At 35.9% G+C, this 17910-nt stretch overlaps 1 protein-coding gene across 1 annotated transcript; it reads right to left on the bottom strand.

The window, feature by feature from the left end:
- Positions 1-5: 5 nt before the first annotated feature.
- Positions 6-566, bottom strand: LOC113324168 (putative disease resistance protein RGA3). The gene has a single exon (XM_026572495.1). It carries the CDS (start codon positions 564-566, stop codon positions 6-8), a length of 561 nt encoding a protein of 186 aa, XP_026428280.1.
- Positions 567-17910: the final 17344 nt, after the last annotated feature.

The raw sequence follows: 17910 nt of genomic DNA, 5'->3' as shown, positions 1-17910 counted from the left end.
AGTGACTAAGACTTGCTCCCTTGAGCACCCACACTTGGCAAACCTTGAAGTGTTTCCCAGTCTTTTGGATCTTCACTCCAAACATCATCCAGTACTACTAAATATTTCTTGTTTCTCAACACTTTCTGAAGTATTCCAATCAAGACAGTGACATTAGAAAAATCATCACACTTGCTATTTGTTACTGACTCAATTATGTGTGTTAAGATTCTTTTGATACCAAAATCATCAGATACACAGACCCAAGCTCTGGTCTCGAAGTTTCTGATAATCGATTCATCTTTATAGACCAACTGAGCAAGTGTACTTTTTCCTAGTCCACCCATACCCACTATGGATATGACAGGACATTTTTCTTGCTGGCTAGGATTTAAGAGGGATGCGGAGGATGGTGCGCTCGGTGTAGTTAACATCTTTGTTATGTTTGATTTATCATTATCTCTTCCTAGGACACTTGATTCATCTACAAAGGATGAATTAATCAGCCTGTTTTGCCGCATATTATTATAATCACAAGTGTTATAATTACCATCCGAAGTAGACAATTGAAAGTGAAATTTTGCCATTTCACTGGAAATTTCATCCAGGCTTTTGTTAATATTTCTGATTTTCTGGAAACGCAAGTGGGTTGGAGGATGAAAAAAATTGTCGTACCTTATTCCCCTGGCTACACAGTTCAGATCGATGCATGGCTTGATAAGAAACCTCGTCTAGAACGTCATCAGCATGATACACAACATCCTTGAGCCTTTTTAACCAAATTCTCACAACCTCATATTCCCCTTGCTGCTTCTCAGCTTATGTTGTTAGTGAAAACTACTACCACACCCAATTCTCAGATTTTTCTCACCGAGAAACCCACACCCACAAAAAGGGTACCCATTTTCTGGATTAAAATATCACTCGCACCCATATTTTTTAAAATCGCTTTTTCATTCTTCTTCCGGTTTTTTTTCATGGCTTTTTTTTATCGTGAGAAAAGAGTTCAGTTCTTCTTCAAGCAAGCAGTTGCTGGCTTCTTCTTCAATTAGATTCCACCTGAATTATGGGGCGAGGTCGAGACTTGGATTCAGCTAATGGAATAAAATACAGCATCACTGGTAGAATCAAATTAATGGGTTTGCTGATGTTGATTTATGTGAATTAGTGGATCGATTTTGAGCTCGAGATGGAGACTTGAAGGCTGGATTCTGGGTGATGCTCTACAACAACAAACAATCAATCTGATGTTGTGTTTGATTGAAGAAGGTGTTATAAGGCATGAGAACAAATGGGTATTTGATTGAACAGGGAATTTAACAGAAACAACAATGGATTTGTGGTGATGATTGGACCGAAATGAAGATGCATAACCTGTTACGGAAATGAACTTGCATATCTATCCTCTAAAACTTTCAAAGAGTCGGAGTTCCCATCACCCACATTATTTCTGAAGAGTTGTTATATTTGGCTTCTCGGGGAAAAGATGCGCTCATTGAATCAACTGCGCCGCTGACCGAAATGGATTTTTAATTTAACCATTAGCTCTGATTATTTGATTTTCAAGTTTTTAATATTTGTGTTCGATGTGTTTGATCAAATGGCTGATAGAAAGATTGGTTTTGTTTAATGTTTTGTTCAGGTCTTAGAATTGGCTGGAAATGCAACAAGAAATAACAAGGAAAGTCGCAGTAAGATGCTATTTGAAGAACCAGCAGGGGATCAACTAACTAAGCCGGAAGAAAAAGAAAGAGGTGACACCGGCCTTAAACCTTACCTGATGTATCAAAACAAAGGTTTTTGTTACTTTAGTTTACGAATTCTTTGTCACCTCATGACAGTGATTGGGAAAATACTACAAAACTCATGGATGCTGCCAGTGTTCAGAAACGTCAAGTCAACAAGTTACGATTACTCATAGTCTACTTGCTTATTGGATTAAGCTCAACAATTTTAATACTTGTTTCTTTCTGTAGTTTCTACGGGAATGCAATCAACGAAATCTTTGTATCACATCTATTGAATTCTTTTTTCATGTCCCGGTACATTTTTACGACTCTACACATTTTGGAAGTACTATAAGTCGGGTAAGCATGACAGAATTTTGAATTAACATCAAATTTGGTCTGATTTGAGCATCATAGTACTTGATCTCCCATTTTCACTACTATTTTCACCCACTACCGCGATTAATGCGTATTCTATTCTTGGAATAAAAATGCATATGTATTCGTGTTGGTATTGGTCATAAACTGACATTTAGGAGTTGGTGTTGTTGTTTGGGAAGCTACATATGTATTAGTGTTGGTATTGGTTATAATGGTTGAATAATCTTTTATGCAGCTACGAAAATGATTGCATAACCTGTTATGCATCTACAAAATTTGTTGCATATCTTTGATATGCAGTCTCGAAAATGGTCGCATAACACGTTATGCAAAAACTTTTTTGTCACTATTGAAACCAAATGAAAATAAAGACTGTATAACTTGTCATGCACGTACAATAATATCTGCATAGCATGTTATGCAGTCGTGAAAATGGATGCATAACCTGTTATGCATCCAAAAATATGGCTGTATAATGCATTATACATCGAAAATTGTTGCACAATCTTTTATACATCGTTTTCTCGATGCATAACCTTATATGCATCTGTAAATATAGATGCATAATGCATCAATTTTTTATATACGCACTAAAATCAACCAAAACAATGGCCACATAACTTGTTATACATGAATAACTTTGTTATGCAGTGAGAAAGTGGTTGCATAATTTGTTATGTAGCTTTTTTGGTGGCTGTATATGGTTATTATCAAGTTTTCGAAAAAATTTCCTAAAATGATGATCACCTCCGGTTTTTTCGTGAAAAACAAAAATTTGATATTGTTGTTTGTACTCGTTGCGTAGCTCTCTTTAAAATATTTCTAACGATATAAAATTTGTAAAATTCCAAGGCACGGTTTTTTAGATATGTTATATCCAAGTTGCGTTACCAATCATACCCCTGAAAAAATAATATGCATAACGACCTATACAATGATTTTTACAGGGGGTTAGTCCTCGAGTTATTTCGAGGGAGTTGAGTGTATTTTAAATCTCAGAGAGTTTGAGAGAGTTTGAGAGAGTGTAGGGAGTTTGAGAGAGTTTGGTGTTTTTGAGTTCAGGGAGTTTGGGGGGTTTAGGGATTTTGAGAGAGTTTATTAGAGGGAGTTCGGGGGAGTTTGGGGGAGTTTGAGAGAGTTCACTCCTAACTCATTCTCTTTTAAGAAACAATAAACCCTCATTTGCAAACAACATTGATCTTTAATCAAAAGAAAAAAATAAATGAAAATGATCATATCTCTGTATCAATAGTATATTATTTTGTGTAACAAGATATTTTTTCCCTTCAATTTAACGGTCTCCATACAATTCTAACTCCCTTTGTTCACGAACATTTTCCCACATATCATCCGCTATACTCTTTCTCCATGCATTAGCTTCTTGACGTTGTTGTTCTTGAGTTTGTTGTGTCAAAATTTCGTCGTCATTTACAAGCGTTGATGGATGGCTATCTTCCTCTTCCTCTTCCTCGACCGGAAACTCATCTGAACGGCATTCTTTTCGTAAGAAGTTGTGTAGGCCTGCACAAGCTGTCATTATCTCTGCTTGCACCTGATACGGAAATGGAGGTTGAGACTTAAAGATCAAGAAATGAGACTTCACAACACCAAACAATCTTTCAACTACATTCCTCAAAGAAGCATGACGCATGTTAAATAATTCTTGAGCCTTTTTCGCATGATTACCCGTACCAGAAAATTCTTTCAAATGATAACGTTGGCCACGAAATGGTGTTAAACAATATCGTCGGTTTGCAAAGCCACCATCCCCCAAGTAATATTTACCTGAATAAAACACAAAAAGAAAAATTCGTCAAGTAGAACCCGAAAATAACTTAACCAAAAAACTCAAAACTTCACATTAGATAAAAGTAAAATTACCTTGCGGTATTTTCAGTCCATTTCTTTTTGTCATTGCGTCGTTAAGTATTTTCGAATCATGAGCAGACCCTTCCCATCCACTGAGCACGTATATGAACTCCAAGTCGAAGTTGCAAACCGCTAACACATTTTGAGATGTAATTCCATGTCGATTCCGATAAACGGCTGCATTTCTTTTCTCTACCATTGCTGGGATATGTGTACCGTCCATAGCTCCAGCGCAATCCTTAAAGTAAGGATAAAATCGTTTACTCTCACGAATTTTAAATGGAGTTGCACTTGTTGGCTTAGCCATCATCCTCGGAGCTATAGCATTTAAATCTCGCAACATCCTGTTGAAGTTTTTACTAACTGTCCATCGAGAGCGACCAAATGTGTCACGTATTGGGCAATATCGTGAACTTTGGCCAACAACGAGTAAAAATGTACCAAGCATGTCTTCAATAGAAACACATCTTGTATCACATAATGATGTACTTTCTCTAATGATACAACATAGTTTTAGAAAAATATCAGGGTACATCCTATAATTTCTTCGAAAGTCTTTTGGGTCTTGACGCAAAACTCTCCTTATATAGTTATATCCAAACAAAGTAACTGGGCGTCTCATTGGTCTTTCAATACGCTGACTTTGTATGTATTGCAATTGCTTGATTATATCCATCAACCATGAATGCACCGCTGAAAGCATATTCAAAAATATGGATAGTTCAAATTCATTATTGCTGCTTACCACTTCATCATCACTGCTTTCTTCTTCTGTATCAAAGGCTTCATCTTCACTATCAGAAATCACGTTTTCAGGACTTGAATACGTCTTCAGAAAATTTTAGATTTCACAATCTTTACTCAAAAAATCATACAAAAATCATTGTGTGATGGAATTCAACAAATTTGGTCTTGTTGCAAAGCTAAGAAACTACTCTTTAACATAAAAATTATATCACAAAGGAATGAGTTTTATAGATATGTCAGAATCATCTCGACAAACAGGGCAGAAATCACGTTTTCAGGACTTGAATACGTCGTCAGAATTTTTTTAGATTTCACGGTCTTTACTCAAAAAATCATACAAAAATCATTGTGTGATAGAATTCAACAAATTTAGTCTGGTTGCAAAGCTAAGAAACTCCTATTTAACATAAAAATTATAACACAAAGGAATGAGTTTTGTAGATATGTCAGAATCGTCTCGACAAACAGGGCAGGAATCACGTTTTCAGGACTTGAATACGTCGTCAGATTTTTTTTAGATTTCACGGTCTTTACTCAAAAAATCATAAAAAAATCATTGTGTGATGGAATTCAACAAATTTGGTCTGGTTGCAAAGCTAAGAAACTCCTCTTTAACATAAAAATTATATCACAAAGGAATGAGTTTTATAGGTATGTCAGAATCGTCTCGACAAACAGGGCAGGAACATGTTTTTCAGAAAAATCTATACGAAAAACACTATTAGGGTTTTGACCAAGAGAGAGAGTACGCACAAAAAAAACTATACACAATCAAAATAAACAATCATGGAGATCAAAGATATGAAAAACAATCAAAATAGTACACAAATCAAACTATAAACAATCATGGAGATCAAAGAAGAAAAAAAAACATACCTGGAAAAAATGTTTCCTCTTCTTTCTCCTATGGTTTTCTACGCACCAAACTCCTTCCCAAATCTCTACTCTTTTGAGAGATTTGTTGTGAGACCAAAATACACTAAAAACTCCTTCGAACTCCCTAAAGCAACCAACTCCCTAGTATTGTAGGGTTTTATGACTAACAGGGAGTTCAAGAGCTTTTTTTAAACTCCCCAACGACTAACAGGTGTTTTCTAGGGAGTTTAGGAGACTCCTCTAAACTCCCCCACGACTAACGGGGATTTGGAGAGACTCCCTCAAACTCCCCCACGACTAACAGGAGAAAACACAAATACATTAAAATCTCTCGAACTCTTCCACGACTAACCCCCGTTAATAATTTCGAATAATTTTGGATGTCACCCAAACTAAAATTAATCGTACAATAAGAATATAATTATTTTTGGGCCTTAGCCTAATTTTCCCCTGTGGTTACAGCTGCGATCATCTCCAAAGTTCCTTTAAGCTTTTCCATATCGTCATGGACACCCAAAGCCTCAGGAATCTGTTGGGAAACAGCCCAACTCAAATTTTTTAGTAATCCAGTTTACACCACAGACAAGTATCTCTTAGATTACCATGATAGAAATGAAGAAAGATAGCTAAGAAAAAAGAAAGAAATGCATGGTTGGATGGATGAGTAAACTCAGTCAAACCAAGAAAAGAGCTAAATAAGCAAACAGAATGTGATAGTCGCAGAATTCTTTTTGAGTTTCGGTCATGGTAGGAGACGCATGATTTAGTTATTGAAGATAGAATTTAATTACTATGCATTTAAACACTAAATATCCTTGATCTCTTTCTAGCCGGAAAGAAAATGTGAATGCGAAAAAGGAGACAGTTGTCTGTTATGATGTAAGTTTCCAGTGAGTGGAGGTAAAATGCGTTTAGAATTCTGGTTAACAAGTGATAGTTACCACATACAGATTCCCTTTTCATGAAAAACCAAAAATAATACTCAACTCAATTAGATTTAAAATACTGTTCCTTAAACAGATGTACCGTAACTCTTAAACAGATGTACCATAACTCAGACTCGAAAATATGTCAAGCAACACTAATTGAACTTGCAATATTAATACGCAAGTGCACGAAGTCAATAGAAAAATAATTAAAACCGGACTCCAATTAATTGAAGCAAGCAAAAACTTTCAGAAGAAGAACAACAGGTTGCAATGAGTAACGAAAAAATACTAAATAAAAAGTGAAAACGTACGCACGTTTATCGGGATCATTCGAAATAGTTTTCACATGAATCGCTGAAGTCTGTTCCATGAATGGATCAGTGATGAGCACAGCCTGTCAATGGATATCCATTATCCGTTAGCCGAATCCGATTACCCGGTTTCCGTTAGGTTTAGTTCCGTTATGTCCGTTATGCGTTAGCAGTAACCGATAATGTAACGGTTAATTTTATCCTACCGTAACGGTACTGGTGGGCTATTTCCGTTATCCGCTAACGTGTGACTAGCACGTGTAAATTCCTATACCTAGGTTAATATCCTTCGAATTCGAGAGAGAATCACTTCTTCTGTTCTTCAGTTTCAGTCGACACAAACGAGAGAAAACTAAACCCTCGTCTCCTCCAGAGTCCTTCCTTCCAATTCGAACAAAATCATCATCTTCTCTATACAAATCATCATCTTCTCTATATAAAAACTAGGGTTATCTTCTTCAATCCTAAAAACTAAATTTTCAATTTAGGGTTTTCACTTTTCAGAACAGATTGAGAAATTAATCATGTCCCAAAGCGAAAGAGGAGCATCCAATTATGTTGGTTCATCAAGCAGAAGCAATCCCTCACTTTCAGTTGCATCTCAATTACCTTCTGCATCAAACCAAGTTCAAGGTTCAGGAATTCATTCAACACCTGTTGTTGTTGCACCTCAAACAGAAGAAGCATTAGCAGAAATAGAAGTAGATGAAAATCCAATTATAGCTGAAGAAAAGAAGAAACTACGTGCAGTAAGGTCTGATGCATGGAATGATTTTGAAAGGTTAATTGAAAAGAAGATAGTAAAAGGTAAGGAGATTGGGATACTTATAGCTGAATGCAAACATTATCATAGGAGATTGACTGCACCCAGTAACCAAGGAACCAGAAATTGCTTTACCATGCTAAAACCTGCAAAGAAAAGCCTGCGAACAAGAAAAGACAAAGAAAGATTGCTACAATCAAAACAGGTAATGCACAAACTAAGTTAGCTAATTGGAAGTATGATGCTGATGCTACTAGGATACAAGTTGCCAAAATGATTGCTAAACATGGTTATCCAATCACTGTAGTTGAGCATCCATATTTTGTTGAGTTTGTTAAGTCTTTAAATCCTGCTGCTAAGCTTTACACTAGGAATACAGTTAGGGAAGATATCATGAAACTAAGAACTGAGTTCAAGATGCAATTACAAGAACAATTTGAGACAATTACATCTAAGTGTAGTTTAACAACAGATATGTGGTCATGTAAGCATACAAAGGATGGTTATTGATGTGTGACAATGCATTACATAGATGATGAGTGGAAACTTTTTAAGAAAACACTAGCATATACTTTAGTGCCATCACCACATTCTGGAGAAGTTCTAGCATCTGTAGTGAAATCAGTATGTCTAGATTGGAACATAGACACTAAGCTTTTTGCTGTAGCTGCTGACAATGCTAGCTCCAACAATGTTATGATGGAAAATCTGAAGAAATGGCTTGATAGCAAAGATTGTTTAGTTCTTAATGGGGATATGTTCGAAATGAGGTGTAGTAATCATGTATTGCCTTGATTGTAGGGTGTGGAATGAGAGTGGGCTGCTCCATTTATAGATGCAGTTAGAGAGTGTATAAAATATGTCAAAGCAAGTCAGGCTAGAAAAGAGAGATTTGAATGTGCTATTTCCCAAGTTAAGCTTCCTGCTTCAAGGTATGTGGGTTTAGATGTGGATACCAGGTGGAACTCCACCTTTAAGATGCTAAAGGATGCAATTTTTCTGAGATAAGCTTTTGTTAGACTAGCTGATTTGGATAATGACTTCAAGATACTACCAACTGCTAAGGAGTGGCAACAAGGAGTACATATATGTGAATGTGTGGAATTGTTTGATGTCATTTCAACCAAATTTGATGGGATTAAGTATCCCACATCAAATTTGTATTATAATGGGGTGCAAGAAGTTAATAGATGCATTAAGATCTGGGAACCAAGTGAGCATGAGTATATCAGAGACATGGCCAAGAATATGAGGATGAAATTTAATGCCTACTGGAAAGAAAGTAACAGTTTGATGGTCATTGGGGTTATTTTAGATCCTAGGTACAAGGCTAAATAGGTGGAGTTTGTTATGAAGAGAGTATATGGTGTGGAAAACTATAAAAGTCACTATAACAAATTTGAGATTGAACTCAATGCTCTTTTCTGTGCTTATGAAACCAACACTACATCTCCAGATTATTTTGATACTGGAATGCATTCAGCTGGAATTGAGATCTCTGCTGCAGGTACAACAACATCATATGAATTTGGTTATGATGATTTTATTATGGAAAACAATGTGTTTGAGGTTGAGAAGTCAGAATTGGAGACATACTTAGCAGAACCAGTTCTTCCTAAAGGCACAGCCACTGAAGAAATGAGGTTTGATATCTTAAGTTAGTGGAAGAATCATGCTCCTAAGTACCCAACTCTCTCAAGGATTGCAAGAGATGTATTGGCAGTTCCAGTGACAAGTGTAGCATCAGAATCTATGCTTAGTATTGGTGGTAGAGTTCTCACATCTCACAGGAGTTCATTAGCTCCAGATATTGTTGAAGCTTTGCTTAGTTTGGGTGATTGGCTGCCAGATCTCACTCTCAGTGACAGTGATAGTTGTGTTACTGGTAAGTTTCCTTATATCTTAATCTTTTACTTGATTTTATATTTATTTTCTTATTGCACTGACATTGCCAGCTTAAGTTGCTTCACTGTCTAACACTTTTGATTTTCCTTTCAAAATGCAGAAGTTGAGGACTAAGGATTAAGGAGGAATGCATTTGCAGATGCAGTTGGCAGTGGAGAATCTGAAAATGGAGGAATGCATTTGCAGTTGCTGCAACAAATGGAGATGGAGTTCCTTTAATCCTTTGTCTTTTCTTTTGCAAAAACATGGTTTTTTCTTTTGCTAGAACATCTGAAGATTCTGAACATGTAATTTGGTTTAGAACATGAACATTTGTATGTTTTTTTTGTGTGGCATGGATTTAGAACTTGTTTTCTTGGATTTAGAAGTTGTTCTGTGTTTTAACCTGTTTTGTGTTTGTCCTGTGATATACTGGATGGTACCGGAAAATTATCCGTTATCCGATAAGTCCAACGTAACGGTAATGGTTTTGAATTTCATATTTCCGTCGGCACTTAACGGATAATGGTTAAACGCTAATTTTAATGGCAACGGTAGCGGTAGAGCCATTATTTGTTACGTTAAGTGTCGTTGACAGCCCTAAGCACAGCAAGCTTATCTCCTATCGCAAAATCTACAGATCTAGCTGGAGAATCAAATTTGAAGGTAAAGAGCAGACTTCCAGATTAAACATCCCAGAGCTTTGCTGTTGAATCTGCACTTCCTGTAATAAGGCGCCTGGAATCCCTAGAAACATCACAACACATGAGGCTCCACTGTGTTCCGAGACTGAAACCTAATACCACTTATGTGCTATGGGAAACTATGTTCGCCTTTCTGATCTGGTATATTTGGTGCTCTAGGAATAAAAGAGTTTTCGAGAATATTAACTTTGTTTATGAAGGAGTTATTTCCCAAGCTATGAAGGGAGCTTCGGAGTATTTATCTTCCCAACATGCTTCTGCTCAGAAAAAGGAGTTTAGACATCAAATATTTGTCAACTAGAATTGTCCTCCTCCTTCTTATCATAAGTTAAATGTGGATGGTGCTTATACTAATCATCGCTATGCAGGAACGGGTGGAGTCATTCGATATGACCAAGGAAGATTTATGGCAGGTTTTTCCAAGTACATCTACAAAAATGGAAACAATATGGCGGAATTGTGGGCAGTCAGGGAGGGCCTTAAACTGGCTGCAAGTTTAGGAATCTCCAAGCTTGTTGTTGAAAGCGACTCTCATTATATTGTCAGCATCTGTCGAAAGGATTGTACCGTTCCTTGGTATTTCGCGAACTTAGTTGAGGATATCAACTTTCTGTCCAGGGATTTTACTTCTATAGTTTTTGTACATCAATATAGGGAGGCCAACGATGCAGCGGATTTTTGGCTAAAAGAGATGCTAATGATACGATAAGTTGTTTCTGGTTGCAAAATCCTCCTAGCTTTTTGCTTGATATTTTGAATCAATATGTCATGGGGAGGGATTTCCCCAGGTTTGTAAGGCCCGACTAGTTTTTCTTAAATGAATCGTTACTACCAAAAAAAAAAGAGGCAAAATGCGTTGAACGACAGATATGCAGCATGATTAACTTCAGCCCTTTTGGGTTGTTTTCTTTTATTTGGTGGGCGGGAAGTGGCCGAGTAACAATTTAATTAAGGATATGACTGCAATATTAATAAGAAGACGTAATGCTCATGTGTTCTTTGGCATTTCCGCATCTCGAATCCTTTCGTCCGACAAATTGGGCTCTATCATAAGAAAGTAATATTTTTGATGCATTAAAAATAAATAAAGAAGAAGATAATGCTTGCTTATTATTTTCTGGACAACAGAAAAAATACAAAATTGATTAAAAAGATCAAAATCAATAATTCATGGATCAGAAAAATAAAAATGTTCAATTATCCAATTGGATATTACACGCGCAAAAGAAAAAATGTTCTACCTAAAATAACCCTCAACCTTCTATATATGTCGTGATCAGTGATTGACGGGAGTTGCTGTTGAAGGTCAATGGAGCTGTGAATGATATCTTGGGATGGTTCTCGACTCTCGACGATAGAAAGGACACGGAACTGATGGTGCAGTGAACACGAACAAGAAAAGAAAAAACTGTCGCTGCCATAATTATCGGTGATTGATGGAGCCATTCTTATCGGCAGTAGATGATGGAATGGTTATGATGATAGAGTACTCTGTGGTGTTGATGGAGCTCGGGTTAAGAAACAGAGAAAGTGATGATGATGATCGAGATTGTTTGAAACACGCAGAGAAATCAGTGATGGCTGCTGCCATTATTGATGGAGAGGAGCTGCTTCCATTGGCAGTGATGAGAAGGCTCTAAAACTTGGCCTGGAATTCAGTTGAGGAAGATTAGTTTGAGAAGAATCGGAAAACAGAGAGTTATCTGTTGAAGAAATTTTCTCACGCGTTAAATGTGAAAAGTAGGAATCTGGTACAACGTGTACATCGAGTTGGATGTTTCCTCAATTTGAAAGAGGACACAATGTGTTATATGGGGCCCGCTGACATCCCTAGCCAATTACAAGCTAGGTTTTCCGTATTAAGTTATTCTGTGTCACACCGTATCGTTATCACTTAATTCCCACACCACAGTGTCTCCTCAGCCGCAGTTTGACAAGAAAATATGGATCGGATGAAACCAATTTCATCCGGCAGTTTGACAAAAATATAAAAATTCTTCGGGATGTTTCTGCTTTCATCCTGCATAATCTAACAAGACTATATAATGCGGGCTAACTTAACTAGATTTTTTTTTCAGATTAATTGACATGTAATTAAGATACATATACATTGTTAAATGAATCTAAACTCATTAACGTAAGAAAAGATACATTTTTTACAAACAAAAAACTTAAACTATATCATTAGCTTTTTTGTAACGACCTATTGCTAAACAACCTTGTAATGAAACGACGATCTTAATTCGTTCAACTACCGATTACTTCGTTCATCATTAAGTATTTCTTGTACGAGATCTACTCGTTTTGTGCTCATCAGCTTCCTTAGTATTGCTTCGTCTTTGAAGGTGTGAGCATTAGTCAGCACTCATTCCATGATCATGACTGCAAAAATAAGTCTTGATTCAATTTTTATTTTATAAATGAAAAAAATTCAATAACAAATGTCAACACACGATGAAACATGGATGAAACCAGTTATACTCAGTATTATCATAGGACATATAAAGGTTTCATTCGATGGAAAACACATTATGAATCCAGTTTCATCCTTGTTTAATCTTGGATGAAAAAAATTTAGTTCAATCCAAAACAGGATGAATCCAGTTTTATCTTTGTATAAGCATGGACGAAAAAACAACTGTCAACTTCTGAAAAGTTGTAAGGGGTGTGTTTCATGAATAATACCTTGACGAAACTAGTTTCATCTTGCATACTTTGATGAAAAAACAAGTTTGTTCAAGATGATATTGGTTTCATCCTGTAAATTCTGAAAAGTTTCATTAGGATGTAACCGGTTTCATCTTCTATATTTTGACAAAAAATATATCTTTTCGTCGGGCTGTAATTGGTTTCATCCAACATATTCTGATATAAGATTATAGGGAAAGTAGTCAAAGTAGAGTACACATGTAAAAGTTTAAACAAACTGCATCAATAACTTTACTGTACTATAAGGCTATAAGCGCCTTGCTACATTCCGCCTTGCATAGTTTTCCTTCTTTGAGCGCACTTATCATATTCCAAAATTCTATCTTCTTCTATTTTTCCACATGTTTGGTTGTGATTTACAAACCTTACTTTGTAAACTCTTCGTCAGTTTCCCAACCACCTTCAAATCATTCATGTGCTTCGTTCTTAATTCATTAACGGCCTTCACATCATGCCTACTCTTCGTTCTTAATTCATTAACAAAAATTCCATCCATATTTCAATTTATCAATCATAGCTCATTTCATAATAACCATTGTAATCCTGGATGAAACAATATGCTTCACCGATTAAACCTAAATGAAACCAGTTTCATCCTAGTTTAAACATCGATGAAAACAAATTCTGCCCAATTTAAAACGCGATGAAACTAGTTTTATCCTAGTTTAAATTTGGATGAAGACAAATTTAACTCGATTTAAAACATTATGAAACTGGTTTTATCCTAGTTTAAACTGGGATGCAAAAAAATTCTAACTCAATGTAAACCAGGATGATACCGGTTTCATCCATGTTCAAATTGAACAAAAACTCTCACACAAGAAGAAAACAATTTAAAATTGAATTCATCTGTAATTATTTTTTAATCACAATTAAACAACATTTTAAACCTAAATTTTATCCACATTTCATCGTTTTCCATCTAAAAAAGAAGTACATAGCTATATCAAGGTCTAAACTAGAATAGATTCATGTAGTTATGCGTATACACATGTGAAATTGATGAGTTCATAAAATAGAATCAGAAAAGAAATTAGGGTTAGGAAACTTACAAACCCTTATATGTGAAATTTATGGAAGACAAAACCCTAGATATCTTAGTTTCGATAAAACCAAGGATAAAGATGGTGGTGGTGTTAGAGCATTGCTCGGTCGAACTCGCATGCGTTGCTATCTCAAGCATGTTTGTCAATGTTAGTGGTCAAAACTATAATTCTTGATTTCTAGTCTACTATAGCTAAGGTCTCGGACTAGGATAAAAAGTGTAGTTGAACTCAAGAACTCCTTGGCAATCATCATATAAGACGAAGGACTACTCAAGGAACTAGTGGATCTTCATCGACTAAAAGGTATGTGGAGACTTGAACTTATCTATCACTCAAAAGTCTATTTATATCCTATCTTGATAAAAAAGTCGTTTTGCTATATAGACTTAGATTATACACATTTGGTATTTCGAGTCGAGTTTATCTAGCCTATCTATTTCTCGAAATATGTGTTGGTAAAGCTTTTTATTTATCCAAGTTCATATTTACCTAGTGACGAAAGTCATGTTATGTTTTAATCACTTTGAAAATTGCTCTGACGAAAAATGGTTTGTGAATAACAACTATATAACGTTCTCTGAGTATGTTTCAATGATTGAAATGAGAGTTTAGACTATATAACCATTTGTAGGATATAAGCATTGTTATGGAAACACATATATGTATAAGTCCTTATTGCTTGAACCGAAGTTTGTGAACTTTGTTGATCAAGTGAAACGGAGAAATGCGTGAGCTAAGTCCGCGAACTAGCGAAGTTCTCAAACCCGAGAATTTTTGCTGGAGTTTGTGAACTCCATCCGAGAACTTAAGTCCGCGAACTTGAGTAGGTTATGTCTAAAAACGATATTTAGCGAACTTATATTTATAAACTAAGGAATGCAATTGCAAACCGTGGATATAGATTTCATGAACTGATTCATGTGAATCAAATCGTTTTTTTTCAATTGTCTCTTGTTTAGTACATAAGATTTCCTTGCAATTGAACAACTCTCTAACTAGTTCACTTGAGTCATTTGAACTAGTTATGGTGAAGAAGAATATGGTTTATATGAAATTGGTCATATGGCTAACCATTTGGTTAACTATTGTTGCACCAACTAATGTACAAGTTTTGGTACGGTTACATAAGCCCAGGAACATGCATTTCATTTTTGTATAACAAGCTATGTTTTCGATCTAACGGTTGATAAATATTAGCTTGAATATGAATCAGGTTTTCATCTAACGATGAATATTGTATGCTATCTTACCAAGCTAACATTGATTGCAAACCCTGATTTGAAAGACTATATAAGGGAGAACTCTAGCAACTGGGAAACCTAATCCCCACACATTCTGTGTGATACTAGTTGTGCTAAGCTAGAGTCGATTCTCCTTTAACCTTTGGTTTCTTCTTCTAAACCAGGTTAACGACTTAAGGACTTCATTGGGATTGTGTAGCCAGAGGGATACTACTTTTCTTGTAGTTGTGTGATCTGATCTTGCTGTTTCTATCGTACGAGTATAATTGTAATAATTGGCTTGAGATTTCTATCTCCGATAGGCAAGATAAAAAGTAATCACAAACATCTTAGTATCATCGTTTGTGATTCCATAATATCTTTTTTCGCTGCGTGGATTAAGATTATTGTGAGGTGATTTATAATTCTAGGCTGTTCTCCGAAAATATAAGTCCGGATTATCAATTGGTTCCTGTTCACCTTGATTTATCAAAAGACGTAACAAAACTCGTAGGTATATTCATGGAAGATGAATTTATCTATTATCGTAGACTTTTCTGTGTGACACAGATTTGTCTATTAAAGTCTTCGACTTTGGGTCGTAGCAACTCTTAGTTTTGGGTGAGATAAACTAAGGGAATCAAGTACGTAGTATCCTGCTGGGATCATAGACGTAGATTTGTGTGAGATTTGTTGGGGTTCAACTATAGTCCAGACCGAAGTTAGTTTGGAGTAGGCTAGTGTCTGTAGAGGCTTAATACAGTGTGTGTTCAATCTGGACTAAGTCCCGGGGTTTTTCTGCATTTGCGGTTTCCTCGTTAACAAAATTCGGTTGTCGATGTTATTTCTTTTCCGCATTATATTTTGTTATATAACTGAAATATCACAGGTTGTGCATTTTTCAATCAATTAAAATATCCGACCTTTTGGTTGTTGATTTAAATTGATTGACACTTGGATATTGGTCTTTGGTACCATCCAAGTTATCTCTCTTTGATAAAGACTCTCAAATTTCTATTTGCTTGAGTATAGATCAAATCTAGAGATTGAGATATAAACTCTTTGATATACTTTTCTATTGATTGACTGTATAGTTGATTCTCTAGAAAGTATATTGGAGTTTGTCCATACAGATTGCTAAGCGAAATATTGGGTGTGGCTGTTAGACCTCCGCTTTTTTAATTGATATCAGAGCAGGCAAACACATTTAAGACCTTACAAGTATGTGTTTGTAGCGATCTGACTTTATGGACAGAGGTGCTATCTCAACAAACGTGCAACCAGTCTTCGATGGATCTAATTACTTATGGTGGAAAATTGATATGCGATCTTTTCTTCAAGCACGTGATTTTCAGTCATGGGTATATGTAGTTAATGGCTATGTTGCTCCCGCTGTGGCAGTTGGAGATGTAAACGATTCCAACGACATTGGTGAATACACCCCTGCCGAGATAAATTTTGCAAAGCAAAACTCCAACGGTTTGAATGTCATTATCACAAATCTTCAACACCATGTGTCAAATTGCACTAAGTCTAAAGAAGCTTGGAATATCTTAGAAACCGTATTTGAAGGAAATACCAGTGAAAAGGAAGCTAGGCTTCAAAACCTTAATTCCGATTGGAAAAACTTTCGTATGGCAGATGAAGAAACATTTGATGAGTTTAATCACAAAGTGTCTGAAATTGTTAATGCATCTTTTGTATTGGGTAAGACTATTCCTGAAAAGGACATTGTGATGAAAATTCTCAAATCGCTACCATCTAGATACGATTCTAAGAATCATGCCATCGTTGAGGGAAATAAACTTGATAATCTCTCTAGAAATACGCTGGTTGGGAAGTTTAAGATCTTTGATCACGAACATTCATCCAAATCTAAGGATGTTGCGTTCAAAGCACTAAAGGACACTAAATTACATGATAAAAGTAAAAAAGTGTGTATCTCTGAAGATGATCACTCTGAGACAGATTCATCAGATGAATATTTTGACAAATCAGTCTCGATGATCCGAGATATTTTAGGGATCTTCCGCTGAAGAGAAGTAAACGGTTCTCCAGAGATAAGCCTAAGGCATCAGTCAAACCTCATAATCGTGTTCCTCCTAAAAATAGAGATATTGATGAAACTGATGACGAGGATATGCCTCATTACTTTAAGTGTAAGGTATTTGGTCATTTTGCAAATGAGTTCCCAAATCGTAGAAAATACACTGGGAAAAAAGGTCTTGCTGCAACTCTTGATGAAATGTCTGACATCTATGATTCTAATGAAGACGAGAAATCAAGTGTTGCACTTCTTGGTGAAAATATTGATTTTGATTACTGTAGCAATACATACATCAACCTTGATATTCTTTCAGAAGATAATCCAACTATTCTGGAAGATAAAGTTGACCCATCCTTTGGAAACTCTGTTTGTAATGTTTCAGGTTCCACCATGTGCCTAGCTGCTTGCACATCTCAAAAGCATGATTTTTATCCTAACTTGACGTGTTCTTATTATTCGTTAAAGGGTCATGAACTATCAAGGTTTTACAAGTACAAACACCAACGAAGGAACGTCAACAAACTTCAACGAATAGCAAATCATTTAGCAAGAAAGCTTAAAATTGGTCAGAAGACCGCTGAGGTATGTAGGATTTTATCTTCATCAAAGAATTTAGTTTCCAAGGATAAACCAAGACCATTAGAAAAGAAAGTATGGTCGAGTCTTTTCGATAGACAGAGGTCTGTAGGTTCCTCTCAAGAGGAAAATGGTGTACAAA

The sequence above is a fragment of the Papaver somniferum genome, chromosome 11 (assembly GCF_003573695.1).
Source record: "Papaver somniferum cultivar HN1 chromosome 11, ASM357369v1, whole genome shotgun sequence".
Taxonomy (NCBI): Eukaryota; Viridiplantae; Streptophyta; class Magnoliopsida; order Ranunculales; family Papaveraceae; genus Papaver; species Papaver somniferum.
Note: the sequence above shows the minus strand (reverse complement) of the source record. Positions and strands in the feature narration are given on the sequence as shown.

Coding starts and splice junctions, on each gene's coding strand:
- LOC113324168 (XM_026572495.1), bottom strand. CDS start 566: ATGGCAAAATTTCACTTTCAATTGTCTACTTCGGATGGTAATTATAAC.